Source organism: Watersipora subatra, chromosome 5 (assembly GCF_963576615.1).
Source record: "Watersipora subatra chromosome 5, tzWatSuba1.1, whole genome shotgun sequence".
In the NCBI taxonomy this organism is placed as follows: domain Eukaryota; kingdom Metazoa; phylum Bryozoa; class Gymnolaemata; order Cheilostomatida; family Watersiporidae; genus Watersipora; species Watersipora subatra.
The window spans coordinates 57,335,397-57,360,928 of record NC_088712.1 but is presented as its reverse complement, the minus strand read 5'-3'; the positions used below and the strand labels follow the sequence as shown (position 1 = coordinate 57,360,928).

The following is a 25,532-nucleotide window of genomic DNA, read 5'->3' as shown; positions in this document are numbered from 1 at the left end:
TGTCTTGCTAATGTTTTTCATATTATGCAAATTTTTTTAGCACTTTTTGTACTAAAAGTATTGTGGTGCAATGAGTTTGTGTAGGTCAATAGTTTAAGAGAACATGGTCAAAGAGTAGAGTTCTAATCGAGGTGTTAATGCTGACTTAACTATCACACTAAATCCTAAAGCTGTTGTTATATGAACAGACATCAATTCTGAACGGAGATTCATCAGGTCGCTGTAGCTATATATCCATTAATCTGCAAAAATGTGAATGGTAAAACGGTATGGTAATAGACTTCGCTTATTTGTAATTGCAGATTTACAAAGTTGTCAAAACTTGAGACGAGGTTATAGTGGAAAGTAGTTAGTGAATTGATAGAACAAACAAAGCTGGCTTTTTAAAGGTTGATTTGCAACAAAATTCACATTACAGTTATTTAGTACCAAAAATTCACCAAGCCTTGCTCAGCTGTGTTGTACAGTAGGTACAAAATATGTGAAAATGTGATTACAAGCTCAAATGGGACAGAGTTGAACACGATAGTTTCTGCTTACACTTTCATGCTACCTCATTCGTCGAAACATTTTCACAAATATACTTCACGCATTTAATATAACCATGTCTATTGTCCTTACGCTTTTATTTTATCATCATTGCAATGCTGTCACTTTGAGCTCTGATATCTCAAAACCTACTGTAAAAATTTGTTTAATTTTTTAACCTCAGCTTGAAAGAGTGAATATCATTCTCTGATGAACATGATGAGCCTGTTGGTCACCTGTGATACTCGGAAAATGCTGCAGAAATTGTTCACGCTATTTGGGAAGAAAGATGGGTCGCATGATCAGATTACGACTAAATGATTAGACCAGGCTGAAACAAAACCGTAAAGTAGTGAGCATCTATATTTGATACAAGCTTTTCGGTAGATCCCAAAGTGTTTGTCATAAACTAGTGCTACAAGATGTTTTATATTGAGAATTATATTGGCCTTTAATGTCACGTGATAGCATCATGTGTACATAGAAATAAAGAGATTTCAAACTACGACGTTTTCGTGATGGCTTCAACTAACTGTTTGTTTTTGAGCTTTTAAAAGCTTGTAATCACATTTCCACATATTTTGAACGTATAACACAGCAGAGTAAGACATGGCAAACCTTTTGATACCAAATAACTGTAATGTAAATTTTGTTGCAAGTAAACCTTTAAGAAAAAGACTAAAGAAGGCTGTAAACTTTTCAGTTCATATAAAGCCTAGCTCAAATTAGCATTAAACTACAAGCATCTTGTTGATATCAGCATGCCCTTACTAGCTCTCCATTTCGACACTTTGTTCTGGTGGAGTTCAAAACTTTGGTAGCTAATGCTGGTTCCACCATTTGGCTGACATCGAATTGCTACTGTATCCTCTGCTCAATATTAAAATGATATGTTTGGTTTAGTTCTGCAAAGTTCTGGTTTATGGATCAAAGCTTTTGTTCAAGTTTTGTTAGAACTCATAAATTATTAAAATCATTTGCACTAACTCTTTTGCATAAAAGAACTTTTTTGATTTATATTTATTTTTATTATTTCTAAATTGAAATTCATGAGAAATAGGGGTAAAGTAACGATGCTCTTGCAGTAAGTTTGATGGATAGTCAAGATCATAGTTAAGTTCAACTACCAAGTTTCCTTACGGTGATAGTGTACGATGCCTGGGTGCACCAGAGCTAAAGCCCTACGCTGGGTCAACAAGCAGATCATCATTTTTCCATAGGGTGTGATCGTAGAGTGATAGTTGTTCAACGCTTCATGTCTTATCTTGTGTTTTAGGAGGTCAAGCGCAAGTGTGATGCTATTGGCCGCTGAGGCTGTTTTCATGGCACAAAGATGGTACACCGCAGAGGTGTTTCGCTTCTAAACAACGACACTGAATCACAACAAAAGGAGAGCAAGGTGACTGTTTTAATTATAACATTGCAGCGCTATTTGAGGTGTGTCTGTACTCTATCGCTTTATGGAAACTACAGTATTCAGAATTTTAAAATGACTCTTCGCTTTTTCAATGTTTACTTTCAGCACATGTCTGAGTGTCAAGTCTTGTTGAGATCATTATCCAAATGCTTTCAACAGCTGATAAAGTGGTGAAATTTTAGCGAATGAACTGCAAAGAATTTAGTGAAAAAAAGCATTACAAAATGAAGTTTTCAGATTATCAAGTTGATATTCACATAAAATGTATCTTAGAACTACAATTTCCATGTCGGCAAAATGTCGTAAATCCTCAGGTTAACACATAGTATGGATGTTTACTGCTTGTGATGTGAGTTTACAGGCGCGTCTTCTTTCCACCCAGCATGAACTTTGTAAAAAAATATGAACAAGGAATTATAATATGAAGACAGAAGTTAAAACACCATTGAAACTTTGGTGTTTTTTAAAAGCTAATTATCTAAAGATTGGAATGATACACAACATGATATGAATATCTAGGCATGCATATTTTTAGTAGTTGATCTAAAACATTAAATAAAATTTGGTTGTACTAATCTGTAACAAAGACTGCAAAACATTTACAAGTAATGCAAACTTAAAAAGGACTATTAGTGGTAATAGTGAACAGTCGCAAGGGCATCTAGTGCATTGTGGTATGGATTCAGTGCTCGGCCAAGATCACCAGCAACCCTAAGTTGCAGCTGCTTCTGTGCTTCAACTAAACCTTTGCCATTTTATTATACACAAAATGGAATGTTCACAAACATCAGAAATACTTTCTGTGTTTGGTGCGCTATCATAGAGCACAAATATGGCAAATTTCAATATTTATATATTTATGTTTTTTAGCATCAAGAATAAATAAGTTGTGTTACCGAGTAACACAATAATATAATTACCAGTAAATAAAATTATTAAGTTTAGTTTGAATTTTAATTAAATTTTAATAAAACGATGCACTTATATTAATTAGATGAGAGTCAAGTATTGATTTGAATCCAACCAACTAGAATTACTGAGACTTGTTCAATCCATAACCCGCTGATTAGGATATACAACTTTTTCACATCTAGCAAGCCATGTAACTCTTGCTGTTTCACGTCATATCCTTATTAGAATCAATCAATTCACAATAGTTGCTAGCTATTTATTTATCTAATATTCAGCAGGGGCTTGTGCAGATAATCCATTAGTCATAATGGTTCTTGGCCGGTAATCCCAGGCTATAAATTCTAATCATATGCGACTGAGATGATGTTACTACCAGCAGTCGGGTTCATAAAAGCAAGTCGAGAGGAGATACTGACATTTGTCATCTACAGCTCTTCTCTGTTTGTGCTAACTAACCTACCATCTGGTCAATGGGTTACCAGGTAAGGTGTAACAATTCCATTACAGTTAAACCTGACTGATGGGTAAACCTTATGAGTAACTCAACACAACTTTTGGCTTTGATTACTAGAGATTACTGTTTCCCTACAAATAAATTGCTTTTTGTTTTTAGCCTGTGTGTTCTTTGCATGATGAAAACTTTGTGAATTTCAAAATAGTTACTGCTTAGGATGATAAGCTAATAGTTAGGTACCAAGTCTAATTGAATGAAGCCTGCAGTCCGTTCTCATCTCTAAAAATTCTGAAACTTATTGTTAGAGATAATACTCCATTATAAAGGAATATTTTTGAGACTAGTTTGATAAAACTAGTTCTAACTTTTTAAGTTAGAACAGTGAGTATATACCATTTATAATAAACTCTAACATATGCCGATATAATAGAAATTATAAAAACAAGAGAAAACTTTGAAACAAATAAACAAAGAATTGCGTTGTTTTGCATAGCAACTTTTTGTAACAGAGTAACTTTCGTATAGAGTACGAGTAGGGTACTAACACGGACATAGATGAGACTTATATGCCATGTGGAAAACTATGTTAGCATCTCAAAAGTACTCAATAATTTGTATTTAATAGATTGATCAAGGTTGCAAAACAGAAAGACTTTTAACCAACAAGGATAGAAAATTACAGAATAGTTTCAATATTTTTTCTAGAAATTAAATATCATTCAATTTTTATGTTCAGAACTAAGTACTAATATACTTCAGTAAAAAATGCTTGCAAAGTTTATTCTGAATTGTCTTATCTTGCATTTTTGTGATTTCATACAAGCTAATGGTAACTACTTGTTTCTGATTAAGTAGGAGATGAAAAGTTGGAGTTCTTGAACTGAGCTAACAGCAAGTACAAAGTAATACATAGCTCACATAACCCATATTAATTTTTTGCATTTTTGGCACTTTTTGTTAGTAACGCTTAATAGGTGAAGAATATATGAAGTTATAAATAATACAAGACAAAATTTTAAAAGAGATATCTTCTTTTCATTCACTAAAACTGTTGATAACAGACAGTCTAAATAAGGCGATCATTATAATTACAGCTTTTGGTTGGCAACTTTTTTAAAAGGCTACTTATCAGCAGCGTATTGTTAACTTGCCACCCGTTGTAGAAAACATGGCTGACTTAATTATACTTTTACAACTTAACGAGTGTTAAGTCACCTTGAAACACATAAATCATCTCTTACCAATCGTGCACCTGAGCATTAGTATGAAGAAGTGATGCGTTGAGCAATAAAACTTTATTAGCTGGTTTTCTCAACTCAGTCCTGACTCCCTGGATGTGAAATAGTTTCCAATCTATTTACGCTAAGAGTTAGGGTAAAGCATTTCTAGAGATTTATTTCAAGTCAGTTGGCATAAAAAATTGCACTTTTAGTCAGTCACACATCTGGCATATATTAATTTTTTATAGCAAAAGCAGAAAGTTATATTTAATTTAAATACACTGACACTTTGCAACACTTTTAAATAGGTGGAGCTATGATCTTTGCAGGTTATTACTTTCCAATTAATTTCAGTTTATTTATGTCTGCAAGATTATGTGTCTGAGAATTCCGATTTATATGACAACAAGGACACTCTCAAGTTCATCTTACTTTCATATATAACATGTTTTTACAAGTTTCTAATTACAGATACTATCAAATGATTGTCTGCTTAGAATATATTAGAAACACTTACGAGAAAAACAATTGAGTCTTTAGTATTACTGTAATTTAGTTATTTATTTTAAATATTTCAGAACGTTATACTTTGGCTTGTTGGAGTTCTGATAATCTATATTACAACTGCATCTGGGCAAAGGTAAGGCTCATACATCTGTACTAATGCTCTATATTCTACCAATCGACATAAATAAGTCTATCAGCACTGTCAAGAGGTTATTTGTGTTAAAATCCATTTTTGTAGAAACTTGTTATTCTTTTACTTAAATTTGATCTCATTTCAAAATTAAAAAACTAGTTTATATCTTTTTCCATATTAGTAAAAGTTAAATAATCTTTTGCTGTTTCTAATAGATTATTTTGTATTAGCTTTTACGCTACTTTTCATTTCCAGCAACTATTTCATTGAATACCAATGCGAAACAGATTAACAGACTAAGATCTCAATTCTAAGAGCGTTAAATGTACAGTGACGCAGCTGCAGGCATTAACACTTTTTAATAGTCGCTAGTGCTGCAGTTCATGTTAGCAAAGGTAAGCATCTCGTGGTGAGACTTTGGAGTTGACAAACACTTATGAGTAACAGGCGTTAAGCTTTCCTTATTTCCGAAAGTTAATCCCCGATTAGTGAGCTCATCAAGGGGCAATCACACTCATCTCTCTTGCACGGTAATCATCTACACTCCATTTAACTAATATGTCCCTTCTTAAAGTCACAGCTAGTTAGCTTTCATCTTTATCTCTGTGGCTGCTCTAATCTTTGGAGACAGTTTTAAACCATTCTGCGTTATTTTAAATCTTTCATTTATGGCCTCGACTTTTTTTCAAAAAAATTTGATTTGCACAATGATAAGTTATTCATGTATTTTTAGTAATGACTATTTACTTGAGTTTGTTGGAACATTTGAGAACAACAATACATTGAAAATAGTATAATTGAACTACTACAAAAAAACTTGCTTTACCTGAATGTTTTGAAGTTACTTTATGCTAAGGCAGCTGTAGGAAAGGCTTCAATACCTACTTTCATTTTTGTTAAAACTACTTTTTAATTCTATGTCAAACTTGGTCACTATAATTTAGCATAAATTGCCGGAAAAGTTCTGTTTAAATTTGTTCTACAAAATTTTTTTTATAGCCAAATTTAAAAGCCATCTGTCTAAGTCAAAGTTGTCTTGAGGGTATTCAAGAATATACAATGCCTTAAAGAAGACCTTACATCATTTTTTTAGATTAAACCAGAAAATATGGGTGTTTTTCTATCATTTGCGATTACTTTTGATGTTGAAAATGATCTGATTGCCAGGATGTTCCAAGATTAAAATCGATGAAACTTGATTGCGGTTAAAATGCTTAAATCTATTAAAAATGCAATTATGACATTTATAATTGCAAAGAGATTGACAGAATAGACACATATACAGCTTCAACTTGACCCCAACAGTCGATACCAACTATCTAATATACCGTAGTCGATATCAACTATTGCAATGATAACAACTAGTGATGTCATTTCATACACATTTTTCTTTTGATCGTTTTAATCACGATTAAATTTTATCAATTTTAATCTCGAAACATCCTGGCAGTCAGATCACTTCAAACATCAAAAACAATCACAAATGATAGAAAAATACCGATACTTTTTGATAAAACCTACTAACAATTGTGCAAGTTTATCTTTAACAGTATAAAAAACTAATAGTTACTATTTCATAAGTTAGAGTTTAAACTAATGAGTTGTGATGACTGTCTCACAACATGCTGTTGTAATTATATCGCATTCTACAAAAACTCTTCTATTTAGGGACGAAGTATTTAAGGAAATTATATTAAACATACTAAACCTGTCTCTAAGCACCGAGATTCGAGATAGAAATCATAAGTTTATTTTGTTAGAAGCAGCGCTATTCAATATGTGTTACTAACAATCTTATTAACATCAAGTTATGTATATATATGTTATACTTATATAATAAGAAAGAATAAGCATATTTAAAGAGACAGAAAGTTCCTTTGTACATGTATTTTACGGTGAATATTTTAGCCAAAGATAGAAGTAAAGCATTTTATTCTTGAATGAATATGCTGGTGCAGATGAGCTTCATGCCATTATATAATAATTTGTGTCTAAAATCCATTATTTAAATTTCAAAAAGGATTAAATCTCATAAACATAATAGTTAATATGTATTCATTGTATAATTAGTATTTTAATTCATTGCTATTTAATGCAAATTTTTATTGGTAGTTTTTAATAGGCATTCCTAAGTATATATGGATCTTATCATTCTGTATAACGCTATTATTATCATATTCCTCAGGCCATTAGCATTCTGTGAAGTTTAAACATGACATATTTAATGTTATGTAGCCAAATCTATGACCGGCTAAATAAGCGCATAATTATATGCTTTAACCTTTGACAAGATAAAGTCAACTGAACTGTGATAATGCTATCAAACATAATCAGATTATTCCACGAGTTATATAAGGTTTATTTAAAGAGTACTTCAAATTGGTGAAAGCTGGTTAGACAAACAAAATGGAATTTTGTTGGTGCAGATATGATAATCTCAAATCTACTGCTTTAACTGTATTCGTTTTGTAGATTTTGTATATTCAGTCTTTTTACAATTTGATCATTCTGTTTTTAGAATAAATTTATTAGCAAGGTTAGCAACAGACAGATAATCTGAAGTTCTATGCTTGATGAGGTGTTGCTATTTATGCAGGTCAAATACAAACTCTTTCCAATTTCCACAAAATCAATTTGGGGAGGTGTTTCGACGTCCTCAACCACCTCGGTTCTTTGGATCTCAGCTTCCTGGCTTAGACAATGCTTTCCCAAGTGCCACAACTGCGCAAAGATTTCCAACACCACAGCCTCCTTCAAGAAGTCCTACTACAACAAGCGCTGCTTTTCAACGCCGCCCTGGTGGCTCCCAATTTGATCAAAGACCAAGAAACAGATTAGGTGTAACAGCGTCTACTACTAGGCGTACTCCATTTTTGGTCACCAGGCAGCAAACAGCACCTCGTTCTCAGCCAACTCGACACGCAACGAGGCCACCTGCAACTGGAAATCTATTTCCTAGATTTGTAGCTCCCAACCATTTTGCTGGATTTCCTGCAAGGTCTGGTGGCAGAACAGAAACACCTCGTGGGACAACAAGAAATCCCAACTTTCCATCAGAGCAAACTATATTAGAGATAAGAAGAGAGACTCGAGAGTTTATTAACACAGATGTGAGTTTATCTGATTTACACGGCTGGTTTTCTTTGAACTCTAGATATTGTTAAACATGTTTCCTTTTTGGCATACTCTTGTAATTTCTAACATTGGCTTTTTATAACATTACAAGACTGTTTGAGTTGAGTGGAGTAACTATAAATACTTAAATCATTTTTTATTTTGCTCTATTTAAAAAATATTATGTTGGCCAACAATGATAACCACTCAAGACCAAGATTGATATCATTTTAATAGCACTAAACACAGGAAGTGAATGTCAATTAGTGTCAGTTTTGAATGATCATTGGCAGGGGAGCCAAAGAACCTAAGAGATTGATACAAATCATTAGTTTGTTTAGTATAGTAAAACCGAGTAGCTTTTAAAACTACTTGCAAGGGCTTAAAATAACTTCTTTTACTTCTCCTAAATAAGTAACTATTAAAATCAGGTCACTTAGAGTAGTAAAATGTATAAATAGTATAATTGCACCAATCCGATGACAAAAGGTTTATCTATTTGCTTCAGCTGATGATAAAGTTGATACGGTTATCTTTTGCACACTTTGCTAGTTATAATTGTTCCTTTAATTTTTAGCGTTTTAGATTTTAAACGCTTCCGTTTCCATTAAAATGACTTTAAATGACTTTAAACCTGTTAACTTAAAGTTCTCGATATTGTTACAGTTTATCCATTTTGTAGGCTGAATGGCTCCCTAATTTAGTACAGCTAGTGTTCCACACCTGCATTGGGGGCTGCGATGGATGCCTCAACTTTGCAGAAAGAGATAACAGAGGTAACATTACTGAAGAAAGTTTAAGATTTCAAGCAGTTGTGTTCATGTGGTATTCTCTAGCTTGACCGCCCTTCAAATATTGTTAATGTATCTCTCATGATAATAATAGTAATACTACTAATAATGATAACAATAGTAATATTACTAATCATGATAATAATAGTAATACTACTAATAATGATAACAATAGTAATACTACTAATAATGATAATAATAGTAATACTACTAATAATGATAGTAATAGTAATACTACTAATAATGATAGTAATAGTAATACTACTAATAATGATAACAATAGTAATACTACTAATAATGATAATAATAGTAATACTACTTATTATGATAACAATAGTAATACTACTAATAATGATAATAATAGTAATACTACTAATAATGATAACAATAGTAATATTACTAATCTTGATAATAATAGTAATACTAATAATCATGATAATAATAGTAATACTAATAATCATGATAATAATAGTAATACTACTAATAATGATAACAATAGTAATATTACTAATCATGATAATAATAGTAATACTAATAATCATGATAATAATAGTAATACTAATAATCATGATAATAATAGTAATACTACTAATAATGATAACAATAGTAATACTACTAATAATGATAATAATAGTAATACTACTAATAATGATAGTAATAGTAATACTACTAATAATGATAACAATAGTAATACTACTAATAATGATAATAATAGTAATACTACTAATAATGATAACAATAGTAATACTACTAATAATGATAATAATAGTAATACTACTAATAATGATAGTAATAGTAATATTACTAATCTTGATAATAATAGTAATACTAATAATCATGATAATAATAGTAATACTAATAATCATGATAATAATAGTAATACTACTAATAATGATAACAATAGTAATATTACTAATCATGATAATAATAGTAATACTAATAATCATGATAATAATAGTAATACTACTAATAATGATAAGAATAGTAATATTACTAATCATGATAACAATAGTAATACTAATAATCATGATAATAATAGTAATACTAATAATCATGATAATAATAGTAATACTAGTAATCATGATAATAATAGTAATACTAATAATCATGATAAAAATAGTAATACTAATAATCATGATAATAATAGTAATACTAATAATCATGATAATAATAGTAATACTAATAATCATGATAATAATATTAATACTAATAATCATGATAATAACAGTAATAGTACTTATTTTGATAACAATAGTAATAGTGCTAAGAAAGCTAGCAATAGCATAGCAAGTGTTCTAGCGAGCAATGGCCATATATTTTTCTCATATAGCTAAGGAGGCATGTAAGTTACCAAGATTTCTATAAAAATTTACAGAAACCATTTATATTATCATACACAAAGTTTCAGCATTTCAAAAATCTATGCTGAAAGTTGAAGAAGGCATCAAAATGCATCAGTTGCATGGCATCAAAATGTCATGCATCAGTTTGTGGAAAGAGTTTATTTAATGCATTTAATTTAACCAGGCGTAGATCTTGATAGCTAGATCAGATTTTATAAAGTGCCATGGTGAAATGGTATAAAATAATACCTAGCTTACGTCATATTCGAGAATTTCACTGACCTGTTGGTAAAACTGGCAGTTATGGCTGAAAAATAACCCTGTTCAATTATTGGCCAATAAACTCAACACAAATTCTTAGTCAGCAATGATTACAATAACTCCCGATGGTACATTCTGTTGACTTTTCAAACACACGAATTATTAATAAAAACATACAATTATAAAAATGGCAACAGCTAGTCAAATCAAATAGAGGGTCTGACATGCAGTATTTAAAATACCAACCTTGGTTAAGAGAGCAGATGTTAGTAAGAGCCTTGTTAAAGAAGCTATCAATAATGTTTTCAAAATAATTGTTAGAGGTTGAATGCAATTTTTTCATATAAATTGAAATGAATCGAAAATCTGTCACTGTCATGTAAAATGAGTATACAAACCGTGAAAGATCTTGAAACCTAGCATATTTAGCATAGGTAAAGTAAGAAGATGCAAAGGTTTGAAAAAATAATATATGGATAGTCATACCCAAACACCTGTACAAATGTGTAGTAAATTTTTCAAAAATGAAAGATAAATACACTTCCAAATATAGCCACTGCTCAAACATAGGTGAAATGTGTTAGTAGCCAGTTCTACCACTAGAAAATTGTATTTAACCAGTTTTTTGTTACAGAGTTACACAAATCAATTGAGTAGAAAATTTGAAAGTTACTACCTGGTTACACTGTAAACTGATACCATAGGTTTGGTGTTGAAGGTCTTCGAGATACTTATGCAACAGTCAGAAGGAGATGGTTAACAACTCAAGGTCGGTTCTTGAGTCTCGCAGACTTTGTGGTTCTAATGGGCACAGAAGCTGCAGAGATAGGACTGACTCGCTCAGGTCTGTGAACAGTGTACAAACAGTTGTATTTTCTTTAACTTGGTACTCAGCCGCAGCTTTAAAATTACTCCGGCTAATTATATATATTCAGATTATATATTATATTATTACATATAATTTATAACTAAAGTATAATACTATATTATCATATGCAGGTTATATATTATATAATATTATAACATTATATTATATATAATATAATGGTATAATATAATATATAATATTGTGGCGGATGTTGCATTTACTTTATTTACTCCTATATGCCTTATACTGTCTTGTCCTTTTAAATATCGTGATTCGTCTTCCCTGTCTGTTGTATATGCTTATTTCTTATTACTCTGTACGTTTTTAATCGGCGCCGCCAATAATTATTTAATCATATTTATACTTCTTTTTATATTATTATTATATTCAGTTTCGACCGTGTGCTATGTTTTTACTTGTTTTTGTACATATCCACCTTCCTTTTATATGGTAGTAAATTGGGTGACTTGGCAAGATGGGCCAGGCTCCCAGTGGAGTTGTGAATGCCTAAGTTGTACATTGATTGTGGCGCTTACAGTCAAATACAAACTTATTCACTTTGAACTCATACACTCTTTCTCTGCCTGAAACAGGGGTGGATTGCAGTAGCCAGTTAAGGGAAGGCGCTTGACCTTAACAATATTATATAATTATTAATACTAATATATTATATAATATATTATTTTGATTATTATATGTAGTATAATAATATGTTATATATTAATATATTTTGGTTATATATTCAGGTAAATTGAGGAAAGTATTGCTTTCAATGAATCGGTTTGCTTGAGATGGATGTAAACAAAGCAGAGCCATATTCAAAGAATATTACGTATTTCATCTAATAATAGTAAAGTTTCTATTTTTGCTGAAGGGTGATAGTTTAGCTATTTTTGTTCTTATAGAAGAGCAAAGAAGTAAAGATCCAAAAATCGGGTTTGAGCCTGGTAGAATCACTTGCAGAGATCCTGACAACTACCACCTTCGCCACCGATTTCCTAAGGTGAGCAGAAGTGTTGAGCTTTGTTCAAAATCATACATCAACACCACCTAACGGCTTCCTTCAATCTAGGACTTTTGTGACATGATAGGCAACTGAGAAGCTATTTTAACAACTCGAGGAAAAATGAAACAAAATCAACTTTTTTTATTATCTAAGTTTTTTGCTTTTAGCAAACATCAACAGTTCAAGACAAAAACAAAGATTTCTTTTTCAAAATTACCGACTATCAAGTCTACATAAAGGTTTCTTATACATAAAGTTAGTCAAATGCTTTACTCAACTCAAGAGCTACAAAAAAGAGAAACTTCATAGATTCAACGGAAGATGCTTCTATGCACATGTAAAATATAAAGAAAATGTTGTAGGGGGACGACACTGACAGCGTTCAATATCTCATAGATGAATTTGGATACAGCGATAGAAGAATGGCTATTGCCTTGCTCGGTAAGACACCAGCTTTAGCGACAGTTCCTCGCAGATCAAGGTCTTGCTTTAGATTGAAATTGGCTAAACAGCATCTAAAAAAACACTCCTACACGGTGATAGCTTGAATGCTACATGTACTCAGATATACAGAAAAGGTATTGAGTTTCAACTTGAAAGGCACACTTGCTAGTTGCCAATGATTGACAGGTTACTCTACTACAACCAGGATATAACGCAAACTCCAATTAATTGGATACCACTAACTAAAAATGATTTGAAAGGAGATGATTTAAATGCCTGAATGGCACCTATCTGGAGATCATCTGTTTACAAATTAGCAAATATGCAGTAAAACAGTAATTATGAGTATTAAACTTTGATTTCATTTGTAAATGATAGATGACTTAACACTGGTGTTTGATGATGCAAGCTGTTTTATTTCCTCTGACTTATTATAGTAGTTATTTAGTTCCTGATGCCTAGATACAGCATAGAATCTTCCTGTAGAGACTTTCAATATCTGTGGTTCACTCTACTTGGTAACTAGTAGTTCATCACCTACTAGTTACTGAGCTTTTCATATTTGCTTTTGGATCTTTTCTAGGAGCCCACTCACTCGGAGAGTGTAAAATAGAAAATTTGGGCTTTGCGGGCCGTTGGGATAACACCCCTTTAGTTCTAGACAATCACTACTACAAAAGCCTCACAGAAACTGATTTCTGGACAGCTGTACCAGTTTCCAAGTAGGTGCTTTGCCAAAAACTTATCTGTAGAATAATTTTCAATTTTCTTAAGACAATTTTTTCCAGCATCACTTTATTCTACCGTATAAGTATTTCCAAACATAGTTTTAGTAAGTGTATCTCTGTATACAGCTTAGCAGGTAGAGAAATCATATTATCTAAACAGTGTTTTTCTAGATTCTGTCGCGTAATGCCCAGGGCAAATAACTTCTGTAAAATATAGCTGTTGAGTCCACATCAATATAGTCAAATGTTTTTATAAAAAGCTTATTAATTCTATGCCTTGCTTTCTATGTTGCCTACAAGTGGTTCACTATGCCTGACTAACAAAACAACAGATTGGAGTTCAATTTTCAAAAAAGTCACTGACGATGACAGGAATATCATCCAACCTTAAAGCACATAAATTACATAATTTTTTTATTGTATATTTCAATACATCAGAGTCTTAGCTTTTGAATGAGCTATTGTTTGCCATGTTGAGACAGACATTGGTTGGTGTTTATAGGATTTCCCCAGAGCTCTACCGCGAAAAAGTTTACTGGCATAGTCTCGAAAATTGTGACGTCACAATTCTGATATCCGTTCTTGTGTGCTCTTACCGCTTTTTATCAACTACGATAATGACGACAATGACGCTAGTGGCAGGCAAAGGTAGGATAACTCTAGAGAACCAATGAAGATGACAAAGGAATCAGTGTCATTAGTTCTCCATGTACATATTATTTCTATGATAAGTACCTCAGACTCCAAGAACCATACTATATTTTTCCGATGATATTATGTACTAGCTCTCTCTTCTTATTGTGATGTTGAGAGGCACGACTAAGGCTAATTAATTTCAAGCATTGCGTGATCTCGCGAAAGTGCGATTGACATTTAGTTCAAGGGCCACACAACCACAGGTCATAATTTAATCGATGTGATTTCATTACCTTTATCAACGACAGTACATTTATTGAAGCATAATTAATTAACCCAGAACATGTGTTTGTATTGGTCGGGCGTTAGCACGATCGCGGGCATTGTTGATTATTTAGAATCTTAGTTTATTATTAGCGCTCTCCGGGTTTAGCAGCACCGATTGTCACAGAAAAACGCTGCCTCAATGGCAGCCAAAGGGATCGACGATCTAGGGCTAATTGAGAATTAGGACGTCACATTTTGAATATCTGAACCAAGTGGTTTTTTGGCAGGATGTACTTTTGACACCCCGTTTTTCATAGTTCTATTATTCTTTGTGTATTGAACATAGGCTCATTCGAAAGCCAAGACTGATGTATTGAAATATATAATAAAAAAATTATGTAATTTATGTGCTTTAAATTGCTGATTGCATTTGAGCATGTCTCCGGTCATCAGGGTTCTCTTGCCACTGGACTCCGACATGTCCAGCCAAGATCACAGAGCCATTGTTTGTGCAACATTAGCTCTTTAAAACACACAGGCGCAGCCTCTGCTTGCAGTAGGCTAAGCAGGCATCGTACTTGATCTTCAAGTGATTTCTCACACTCAAAAACATCACATGCAATAGCTAGCAGTCCTGTTCGAGCACACTGCTGTTCATTCCACAGTTCAGACATCTACAACAATTTCTTAATAAGCCTTTCACACAGTGTTAGGTAGCTTTAAGTGCATCATATACCTTTATATAAAAAGTGTATCATATATAATCATATAAAAAGTGTATGATATATCATCACATAATAAGTGTATCATATATCATCCTGTAAAAAGTGTATTATATAAAAAGCTAAATTACTCTAGAAATAATCCATAGATAGTTATTGCTACTTCCTGTGGAAGACACGAAAAGGTGAATGCGGACTTGACTATGTGTAGGTTTGGATGTAGGTTTCAGTGTAGTTACTCATGTGACGTACTCGATCTTGGGCTAGGTTAAAGTCTGATTAACTTATGCAATCGTATTATCTGCTTTTAATCATACTTTTGATCTTTCCTACTGTCTTTGCTTTAATTTATAAAACTGCAATATTTGGAGAAACCTCAACTGTTGTGTGCTAGTTCATGCAATTACTTTGAGGGATGAAGTGAATATAGGCTCAAATTTTACATCCTATATTGGATAACTTGCACGTCAAGGTTATTATAACTAAAGCGATTGTAGCTTATTATAACTTATTATAGAGTTATTATAACTAGAGCTTTGACAGTAATAATATTCCTTTATTTTTTACTAGTATTACTGACTGATATTTTGGCTCACTTTTTGTTTTGAGTCATTTTATCAATTTACTTCTTTCATCTTGGTATGACTATAGACTACTGATTCTTTACAGTACATTTCAATGGAACTCAACTGAGCCAGACGGACCAGTCATGCTGCATTCTGACATAGCCCTTATTCATTCCTTCCAGTTAGATGAGAATAAGAGGCCGAACTGTGCCCGTAGCTTAAGTTGCAGCAGAGCGAAGGACAGCGGAAGGGTAGGTAAAACAGCGACGATTCTACATACTTGTGGTTCCTTAGCCATCGACTTTTCAAAATCATGTAAAACTTGTTACTTGTTTTTCATAAAAACCTGTTTTTAATGATTGGTTCACTTTATTTTATATACATGTAGCACTAATAACTTAACTAAATCTTTTAAGGAGTTGTCTGCTCAAGTTAAACACTCAACATAAATTTTCTTCACCGACATTAGTCAACTTTGCTATATGCAGTAGGAACTTATTTTTTCCTCAAGTGCAACTTTATAATCTGAGAAACAAATAGTCTGGACTTCACTTTTTATGTTAAAACCGTAATTAATAAGTTTATAAAAAAGCAGTACATTATCTGCCTTTCGTGATTATAACTGGCACGTTGCTTTGGTACGTGCTTGTGTAGTTGACACACTGATCTCATCAGAGCCTAATGATGACAGGTGATTGATAACTTCTAAGCAAATATCAAAAACCATTTGCTTAAAGTATTGTGACAGACACCAGCATGTGCCATGCACACTCATTGTTTTGTTTCCCTTAAAGGTTGACTTGTAACAAAATTCACATTACAGTTATTTGGTATTAAAAGATTCACCATGTCTTACTCTGCTGTGTTGTAGGTGCCAAATATGTGAAAGTGAGATTACAAGCTCTTAAAAGCTCAAAAAACGAACAGTTAAAAAAACAGCCGTATGCTGGAATCCCTTTATTTTGATGACGTACTCAACTCGATGTGGTTATTGTTTTGACATGTGATGTTATCACGTGAATTGAAAGGCCAATAAAAAGCTCAATATAAAATGTCTCGTAGCACTAGCTTATGACAAACATTTCGGGTTCTACCAGAAACCTGTATCAAATATAGATGCTCGCTACTTTACAGTTTTGCTTCAGCTTGTCTAATCATCTAATCGTATAATATTATCATGTGACCCATACTTCCTGCCAAATCACGCGAACGATTTCTGCAACGTTTTTTTAACTATCACAGGTGACCAATAGGCTTCTCATGTTTATCAAAGAATGATATGCACACCCTTGAGCTAAGGTTAAAAAATTAAACTGATGATTAGGCTAGGTTTTGAGATTTTAGTGCTTAAAGTGACAGCATTACAATGGTAATGAAATAGACGTGTAAGGACAATAGACATGCTTTTATTGAATGCGTGAAGTATATTTGTGAAAATATTTACAATATTTTCACAAATATACATGTGATATGTTTTTACAAATATATCACAATATATTTGTGGAAATATTTTGACGAATGAGGTTGCATGAGAGTGTAAACAGAAGCTTATTTTATCCAACTATGTCGCATATAAGCCGTTTTGAGAGGGATTCCAACCCACAATGTTTTCGTGATGGCTGCAATTAACTGTTCATTATGAGCTTTTAAGAGCTTGTAATAACATTTTTACATATTTTGCACCTACAACACAGCAGAGTAAGACATGGTGAACCTTTTGATACCAAATAACTGTAATGTAAATTTTGTTACAAGTCAAACTTTAATGCCATTGACATAATTGAGAGCATTGCATGTGCTTGAAATATTGCCAGATCTTATCTACTATAAAAGTATAATAAAGAGTACTACATTATAGTATATAACACTATATTGTAGCAATATATACTATAATATTATATTTTTTAACTAACATGTATCACTAGTTTCTATATACTTCTCACGATTTTTATTAAAAAACTACAGCAGCAAAAATAAAAGAAGAAACTGATAGCAACAGCATTGATGTTTATAAAATATATAGAAAGTTGTTGCCTTAGTTTCATAACCTCAACTCTTTTTCATGAGCGGGCAACTTCCTTGTCATCATTTATGCATACCAAGTTAAAATGTTATCTCTGTTATGGGAATATTGCTCAATTTTAAGCTGGCGACATATAAAATTTTTTTGCTGATGCTAGCAATAAACAGAAAAACTTTATTACTAAAAATCGTGAAAAATTAAAAAGAGCTTTGAGTCGATTTCAGAAGATATTGAAATATGTTTAATGATTTAAAAAAAATAAGAATCTCAACATTACTAGTAGGCAACCGATTCTGCAGTTCGACTGTTGAGGTCACTAGTGAGCTTACAACATGTTGTTTTCGCTAACGCTATGAGTTTCTAAATTTCTTAACATATCTTCTCTGATGAATATTGATTGCTTGTTGTAGTTCCTTGAACTCTGTCACCGATACGGTAGTTAAGCAATGCGACCGACCATGATTAAAATCTTTGATGAGCGCTTATCATTGATGAAGCAGCGGATATAAGTCATACCTTATTAAACAGAGATGAGGGAAATTTTCTTTCTGAGCTTTGTTTGTTGAGACAATGAATGTATTAAGTGTGAAAATCTAAGAAACCTTATTAAAATTGAAATGAATGAAAAGTACTACTCAATTTGCATGCAGTGAAGGATTTAATATTTATAGCAAAGAACAATAGGTCTGCGGGTTAAAACTTGGTATTTATATTGAAACGTAGAATGACTGCAGGTTGGGGCTTTGTATTTTCAGTAATGTATACAAGTCTTGCAGGTTGGCATTTAATATTTATAATACAGCCTGCTGATTTTCGCGTAGCACTTTGGTAGAAACTACTTACTTGCTAACACCGATTCTTTATTTACACTAGAGGTCAATGTTTTTGTAGGTCAGCATCTATGCCCACTCCTTCAATGTCTGGGTGAGAGATTTCATCCCTGCCTTCTTACAGATGGTCAGCAAGACACCAGCTCACTAGAATTAACCCGTTCAATCCTGTCAAATTTTTGGTTTTTACTTTATGTATTTTTGATCGAAATTGTTGATTTTACAAATTAAGTATATTTTAAAAACTTATACTTTTAGAAAAATAACTTAAACTTTCTGGATGAAAACTCCATTTTTATTGCCCATTAATTTTCTAGAGATTATAGATGTTTAGTAATTTAGAAAAGGAATGAGATGAAAATAGACTTTTTTTATTTATATTTCTGCATTTTATTTTTGTTACTAATCTCACTCTACAATTTAACCTATTTTATAGCCTTTATTTTTATATTAGCCATAACAAAATAAAAGACTTCCACCTCAGTCTCAAAAGGATAGACATGATGTTTTATTGGTTTGTCATAAGACTAAGGCGCCATACTAGACAAAAATATAGCCTTCAATCAATTTCTAATGGTTTTCCCTTTTTTAATTTACCCCATAAAACTATCCGATTGATTTAGTTGGTAAAGAACAATAACCTGAAAAATAGTCCTATAGTCAACACGCCTGTAACCTTCAATTCTTCACTCTGCGTGGGTGGAAACTTGAGAAAATCGGAGTTCCGGTAGACGTAAGCACAGGCTTGGGGCTATTACAAGGAAATCATAGCGGTGCATTGATAAAAACTCACTGATGTCCTGATTTTTGCCTGAACATCTATTTAGTTGTATAAGCAGTGCAGTATCAGCAGTAAACATGCCACAGCCATGCACTATGCAGTATAATCAAATTACATAATTTTAATACTGCCCAGTATGCAGTATACATGCAGTATTACATGCAGTATACATGCAGTATTATAATTATAATACATACAGTGTACATGCAGTATACATGTAGTATACATGCAGTATACATACAGTATACATACAGTATACATGCAGTATACATACAGTATACATGCAGTATACATACAGTATACATATAATATACATACAGAATACATACAGTATACATGCGTTATACATACAGTATACATACAGTATACAGACAATATACAGACTGTATACATGCGATATACCTACTGTATACATGCAATATACATACGGTATACATGCGGTATACATGCGGTATACATGCATTATACATGCGGTATACATGCGGTATACATACAGTGTACATGCAGTATACATACATTATTCATGTAGTATACATACAGAACAACGATTTATTAAGGCTCAGCCAGCAGTATTGGTGCAGTGGCCGTACTACCTACTACACAATGCGCAGTGCTAGACACAGTGGAAATGTTACTAGTGCGAATTTCACACTAATAGATGCAGGAGAAAGTTTTCTATTACACTGTATATACATGCACAGCACATTTTCATAAAACTTTTGTACAGAATTATATATTGAGTTGACTTTGAGGCAATCACAACACAATAACAAAATGTGAATGCTGCTCAAACTTCAATATGAGTTGGCAAACAAATTGATCACAACTAGCATATTGTACATGGTTAAAGTGAGATTTAATTTTGTCTTTAATGTTAATGAGAGTACATTATAAGGATTCCAATTTTATTTGAATAGAAATAATGCCCGGCTTCCTGTTTCAAAATTATATGGAAATTAGAGCAGAAGTTTATAAGCTTGCAAAACATCAGCACAGAAACTGTGAAAGTCAGCAGCGTCTGTTGATCCATAGCATGAACTTGATACTGATGCCCAGTTGCAGTAGACAAGCAGTTTCAGATTTTGAAGAATGCGCATTCGCGGTATACATGTATATGAACTGCTGGGTTTTAGGTGGTGCATCATGGAAGCAGATGAGCAGTAGATTGCAGATGAGCAGTGGATCGCAGTGAGTAGTATGCAGGAGTGCAGTTTCAGTAGTAGTAACTATGTACTGCGTATTAGATGGTTGTAACATCACTGCAAAATTACTGTGACAACTGCACTGCGATGACAAGGTGCAGTCCTCACTTGTCACAACCCTGCAAAGCATGTGTACCTATGTTTTTGCGTTTCAAGCAGTAGTCAAAAGAAAAAAAATGGGCAATCAGCTGTAGAGGTCATTTGTATCCTATTTTCTCTGACTGCTTAAACAAAGGCACTAGACATGATAGCTTCACTTAAAAGTTATTCACGGAGACTTGTTGTTGTGAAAGGCAGTTGTGAGAGATTATCATGTGGAATAACTAGGCATACAATTATTCTTAAATGTTGAAAGGTTGTCGAGGGGTGTGAGTAGTAGCAAGCATGCGTGGTATAGTACGAATATTTAGGTTTAATTCCTTTATGAGAGAATCTTATTTCTTAACGCTCTTAATGTGGCTTCAAACAGACTAAAGGTTGGATAGACACTTATCCTATTATAGTAAAGATTCTGATGCTTAAAATACCATTTCACATAGTTTTTGATTCTTGTAGTAATTTTTACTTGCATACAAATAAGGCTTCCATTTACTTAATATAACTCTTTTTACGTTATGCTAAATGATGTGTTTGTGCAGCTTAAACAACACATGTAGCAATTTATTTCTAAACGTCCGCTTTAACAGCATTAATAACAGCTTGTAGATTTCCTGTAGACAAATAATAGAAAACTATAAAACATCTAACAAACATGTTATTTGGTGAAATGTATTCCATGAAGCCATGAAAATATTTATTATTGGTAGTTGATATGAAAGCGTGTTTTGCATGAAAGATTGGCATGCGACGTTTTTCTCTTTTCAAGTTTGTGCGAATGATTCATAGTTTGAGGAGACACGAGTGAGCGACCTGCCCTGCCCTGTTAGCTATCGTTTTGCCATTTTCTGCCTGTTTTAGTATTACACTTCCTTATGCTAAATAACTGGCAATAGCTCAGCCACAGTGGCACTAACTAAGTCTCTCACAATTGTGAAATATTGTTAATTAAGGACAGTAAGTGGCTGGCACAGTGCTATTCAGAGCCATTTGCCGTGTCAACAAAGTAGTATTTTATGACATTGCTCCGAAGGTGAAGACAAATTGATATTCCATCGACTGCACAGAAGTAATCTGCTCAATTCATATCTAAAATATGAACACCAGAGAATTTTTGCTGTATGTATAACATTGTCATAATCTCTCCTTCCACTTTTCCAAGAAACCGATTGGTTAGCCTAAATTTTCAAGCAAACTATGTCAATGTCACTGATAGTTACTACTATTTATAGATAAAGTATCAATGTCTGAAACTGTTATACTATGACTGTAAGTCACCACAATAAACACGAACCAATACTGACTCCTATAAAAATGATCTTTCACTAGTAGTAGTAATCAAAAAGCAAATAATAATGAAATAATAACATATGAAAATTTTGCTGGATACCAGTATAGTGTGTGCTAAAGGTTTGAAAACAAACTCTATATTGAAAATGTTTACTATAATAAGAGCAGTGTCTGTCTGTTCGTCTGTCCAAAGCCACGTTAAGAGGTTAAGAAAAAATATTGCTTTCAACAGGAATAGATCTTGTGTCTTTCAGCATGGTACTCCGCCATGTTGAAAAATTCTTCACTCAACTACATGCATCTATTATTAGTTTAAGATTTTACTTCTGATGGCTTTTCACGATGCACTAAGCTGCCGGGATAATAGCAGCAAGAATCATGTTAATCACAAGAATAGGAGAAAAGAATAATATCAAGAATAATGTTCCTTGACCTTAACTTTGGAACAACTTTGAAGTATACATTGTCGACAATGCCGCTCAATAATGCCACTAATAAAATCTTTGTAATATGTACACTGGTTGCACCTTCAACTATATAGTGGAATGTACTGCAAAGGTCAAGAGGTCACAATTATTATCGATTTCATTTACTAAACAATAGAACCTTCCATGAAGTGAATACCTGATAGGCAACTGATAGTCTCGTGTTTGGAGACTTCATAGTAGCTTCAATAGAGCTTGAGGTCAGCACAGGTTTTAAGAAAATGGAGCTCAGTTACCATAAACTTGTGTTCAACAAGTTGCTATCAGCCTGTTTTAGTTAAAAGTGTCATTAACGAAAAAAGCTTAAAGACTTTTTTAAATAGGTGTTAAACTTTATGAAGTACAAAGAGTATGAAGAGCCGCCTAACCTTTAGGAGAAATTGCTATTCGTTTTAAACTATTCATAGGGTTTTCATATTTAAACCTCATATATATAGCTTGAAGCTGAAAGTGGTTCTAAATCTATTAGAAGAAATCTTCTTAGTTTAAAATTTTTTAAGATTTTGGAGATACAGAGCTGCGTAAGTCTTTAAGATAAGTCCAATGATATGGAACGTATACTGACTGATGCACCTGGTAGTGTGACATGGCGACAGCAAATGTATATGTAATTTTGGAAAATACATTGAAAGTCTTGGCTGGTCACCAGAACTTTGTATAAAAGAATAATTATCTCATAAAAGAGTTCCTCATATACAATATACATCATCTTATATATCTACATGTATAACCATGTTGGGTTACTGAAAAGTTTTTATGCCCTTTCTCTTATTAATTGCCAGGAGAATGCGCGGCGCTGCTTGGGTAATAAAAAGTCTTTAGCCAGAAAATTTGTTTCTATTCGACTTGTGCAGCATTTATTATTCTATCTTTTAAACTATATATAATAAAAAAATATTTTGTGGAGTTCAAATAAATTAAAACAAAAATAAAACAACTGTAAAAGTGTTTAAATGTGAAATAATTAGCAAGTAATTGTTAGATTGTTTTGCAACAATGATCACAATGAAAAGTGATTTGGCGCTAGTACAATTATTATAGACTGAGAAAACAAAATCGTGAATATGTTGAATTAATAATAACAATGATTACATAGAAGCGTGTGTATAAAAAGGTTAATGATTTAACTGGGGCTATTTACACAACCTTTGAATACGACGATACTGGTACCTCTCGATACTGGTACAAACATAAAAATGAGATATCAGACTTTTTGTCTTATGCTTTGTCTGGCTGAATAGAAAGAGAATGCATATGCAATTTCAGCTAGAGATGATACAAGAGTAGGCCTACAATTGTAATAGTTCTAAATTTAATAGTTCTTAGGGATTGCCACAAGGAAGAATGGGAAGTGGGAACTCATAATAGGAGATTTGAAATTAAAACGTCACATTTGAAAATTATAATGAACTTTGCAATGGCTTTTAAAAATTTTTAAAAGCAAAGCAATACGTGAAAAATAGTATTTGTTGATAATAAAAATGCCATTCCCATTTAGTGATAAAGATACCGTAAATAAAATAGCAAAGTACAATAAAAGCTGCTTAGCCTTGTGGTTAGGTGAGTGTTTGCAGTCTTGCAGTTGTAATCTTTTTGAGTTCAAATCCAGTACAAAACAGATTTTTTGTTCCTAAAACTTTATCGCTCTAACTGGACAGACGACTAACTTTGAGATTTATATAACTTATATAGATTATTTTAAGCTAATAAAAATTGTGTTTAAAAGAACATTTTACAAGCCATAGATGATACGTACAATTTTAATGACATATGTGAGCGGAAAATCAGAATGCTGCCGTGTGTATTTGGAATAATAACTGTGAATATAATGCACTGAAAAACAAACAATTTTTCATTGATTGCATCATAAACCAATTTAAAAGAAATATTACCAAACATTTAAAAATGAACTTACGCAAAGTCTTAATAAATTTTATCAGAAAGTATCGGTTGTTTTTCTATCATTTGTGATTGTTTTTATGTTTGAGGTGATCTGACTGCCAGGATGTTTCAATATTAAAATCGATAAAACTTGCTCTCTGTTAAAGTGCTCAAATCAAGTAAAAGTGCGATTAAGACCCCTATAGTTGCAAAGAGACTGACAGAATAGAGACACGTAGTAGAGACAGATTAGACACACATAGTAGAGACAGAGTAGAGACGTGTAATGCTGCAGCTTTTGGCCACCGTAATTATAAAGAAACCGACACACTATAGAGGCATAGCGCTGCAACTTGAACACAATAGCCAATATCAACTATAGCAGCGATGACAGCGAATGAATACATTTCACAGGTGATTTTGTCTGAGCGTTTTAATTGCTGTGAAGCTGTGTCAATTTTAATCTTAAAACATCCTGGCACTCAGGTCACCTCAATCATAAAATAATCATAAACGATCGAAAAATATCAATACTTTCTGATAAAGTATACTAAAATTTTGTCTAAGTTTCATTTTAATTTTTAACAATATAAGATACCTGACGAAGCCGATATACAAAACCGATTTTGTACTAAAAGCTTTTATCAAAGTACAATCTAATCAAACTAGAATAGTCAGAGCTGGTACACGTAGATGTTTTAAACAATGACTTCAAACAGATAAAAGTAGAGATTTTGATAAGCTATGCAGTAATTTTAATACGGTATAATAGCCTTTGTAATCTTTTGTAAAAAGCTGATAATGTCATGCCAAACCCATAATCTACAGACTGACAGCCTAGCAGTGAAGTGATTATTCTTGACAGGTGGCTGCTAATATCTCTGTAAAGTTCAGACAACTGTGACATTTCCTATTCTATGAGATACGACTTCCTGACTTTACTTGCATATGCAAAATATATTCATTTATGATAAAATCTCCTGTCAAAGACTATAAATATTAAATGCTCCGCGCTAAGGACCCAGTC

The 25,532-nt window shown here is 32.6% G+C and overlaps 1 protein-coding gene across 1 annotated transcript; it reads left to right on the top strand.

Moving 5' to 3' along the window:
• Positions 1-3,250: 3,250 nt before the first annotated feature.
• LOC137396796 (putative ascorbate peroxidase) lies at positions 3,251-19,251 on the top strand. Its single transcript, XM_068083107.1, has 10 exons — positions 3,251-3,339; positions 5,110-5,171; positions 7,768-8,281; positions 8,968-9,061; positions 11,399-11,524; positions 12,454-12,551; positions 12,917-12,995; positions 13,582-13,720; positions 16,021-16,168; positions 18,832-19,251. The coding sequence occupies exons 1-10, from the start codon at positions 3,328-3,330 to the stop codon at positions 18,919-18,921; spliced, it is 1,362 nt and encodes a 453-aa protein (XP_067939208.1). The 5' UTR covers positions 3,251-3,327; the 3' UTR covers positions 18,922-19,251.
• Positions 19,252-25,532: the final 6,281 nt, after the last annotated feature.

Coding starts and splice junctions, on each gene's coding strand:
- LOC137396796 (XM_068083107.1), top strand. Junction 12,996..13,581: donor AATGGCTATTGCCTTGCTCG/GTAAGACACCAG, acceptor GATCTTTTCTAG/GAGCCCACTCACTCGGAGAG. Junction 13,721..16,020: donor ACAGCTGTACCAGTTTCCAA/GTAGGTGCTTTG, acceptor GATTCTTTACAG/TACATTTCAATGGAACTCAA.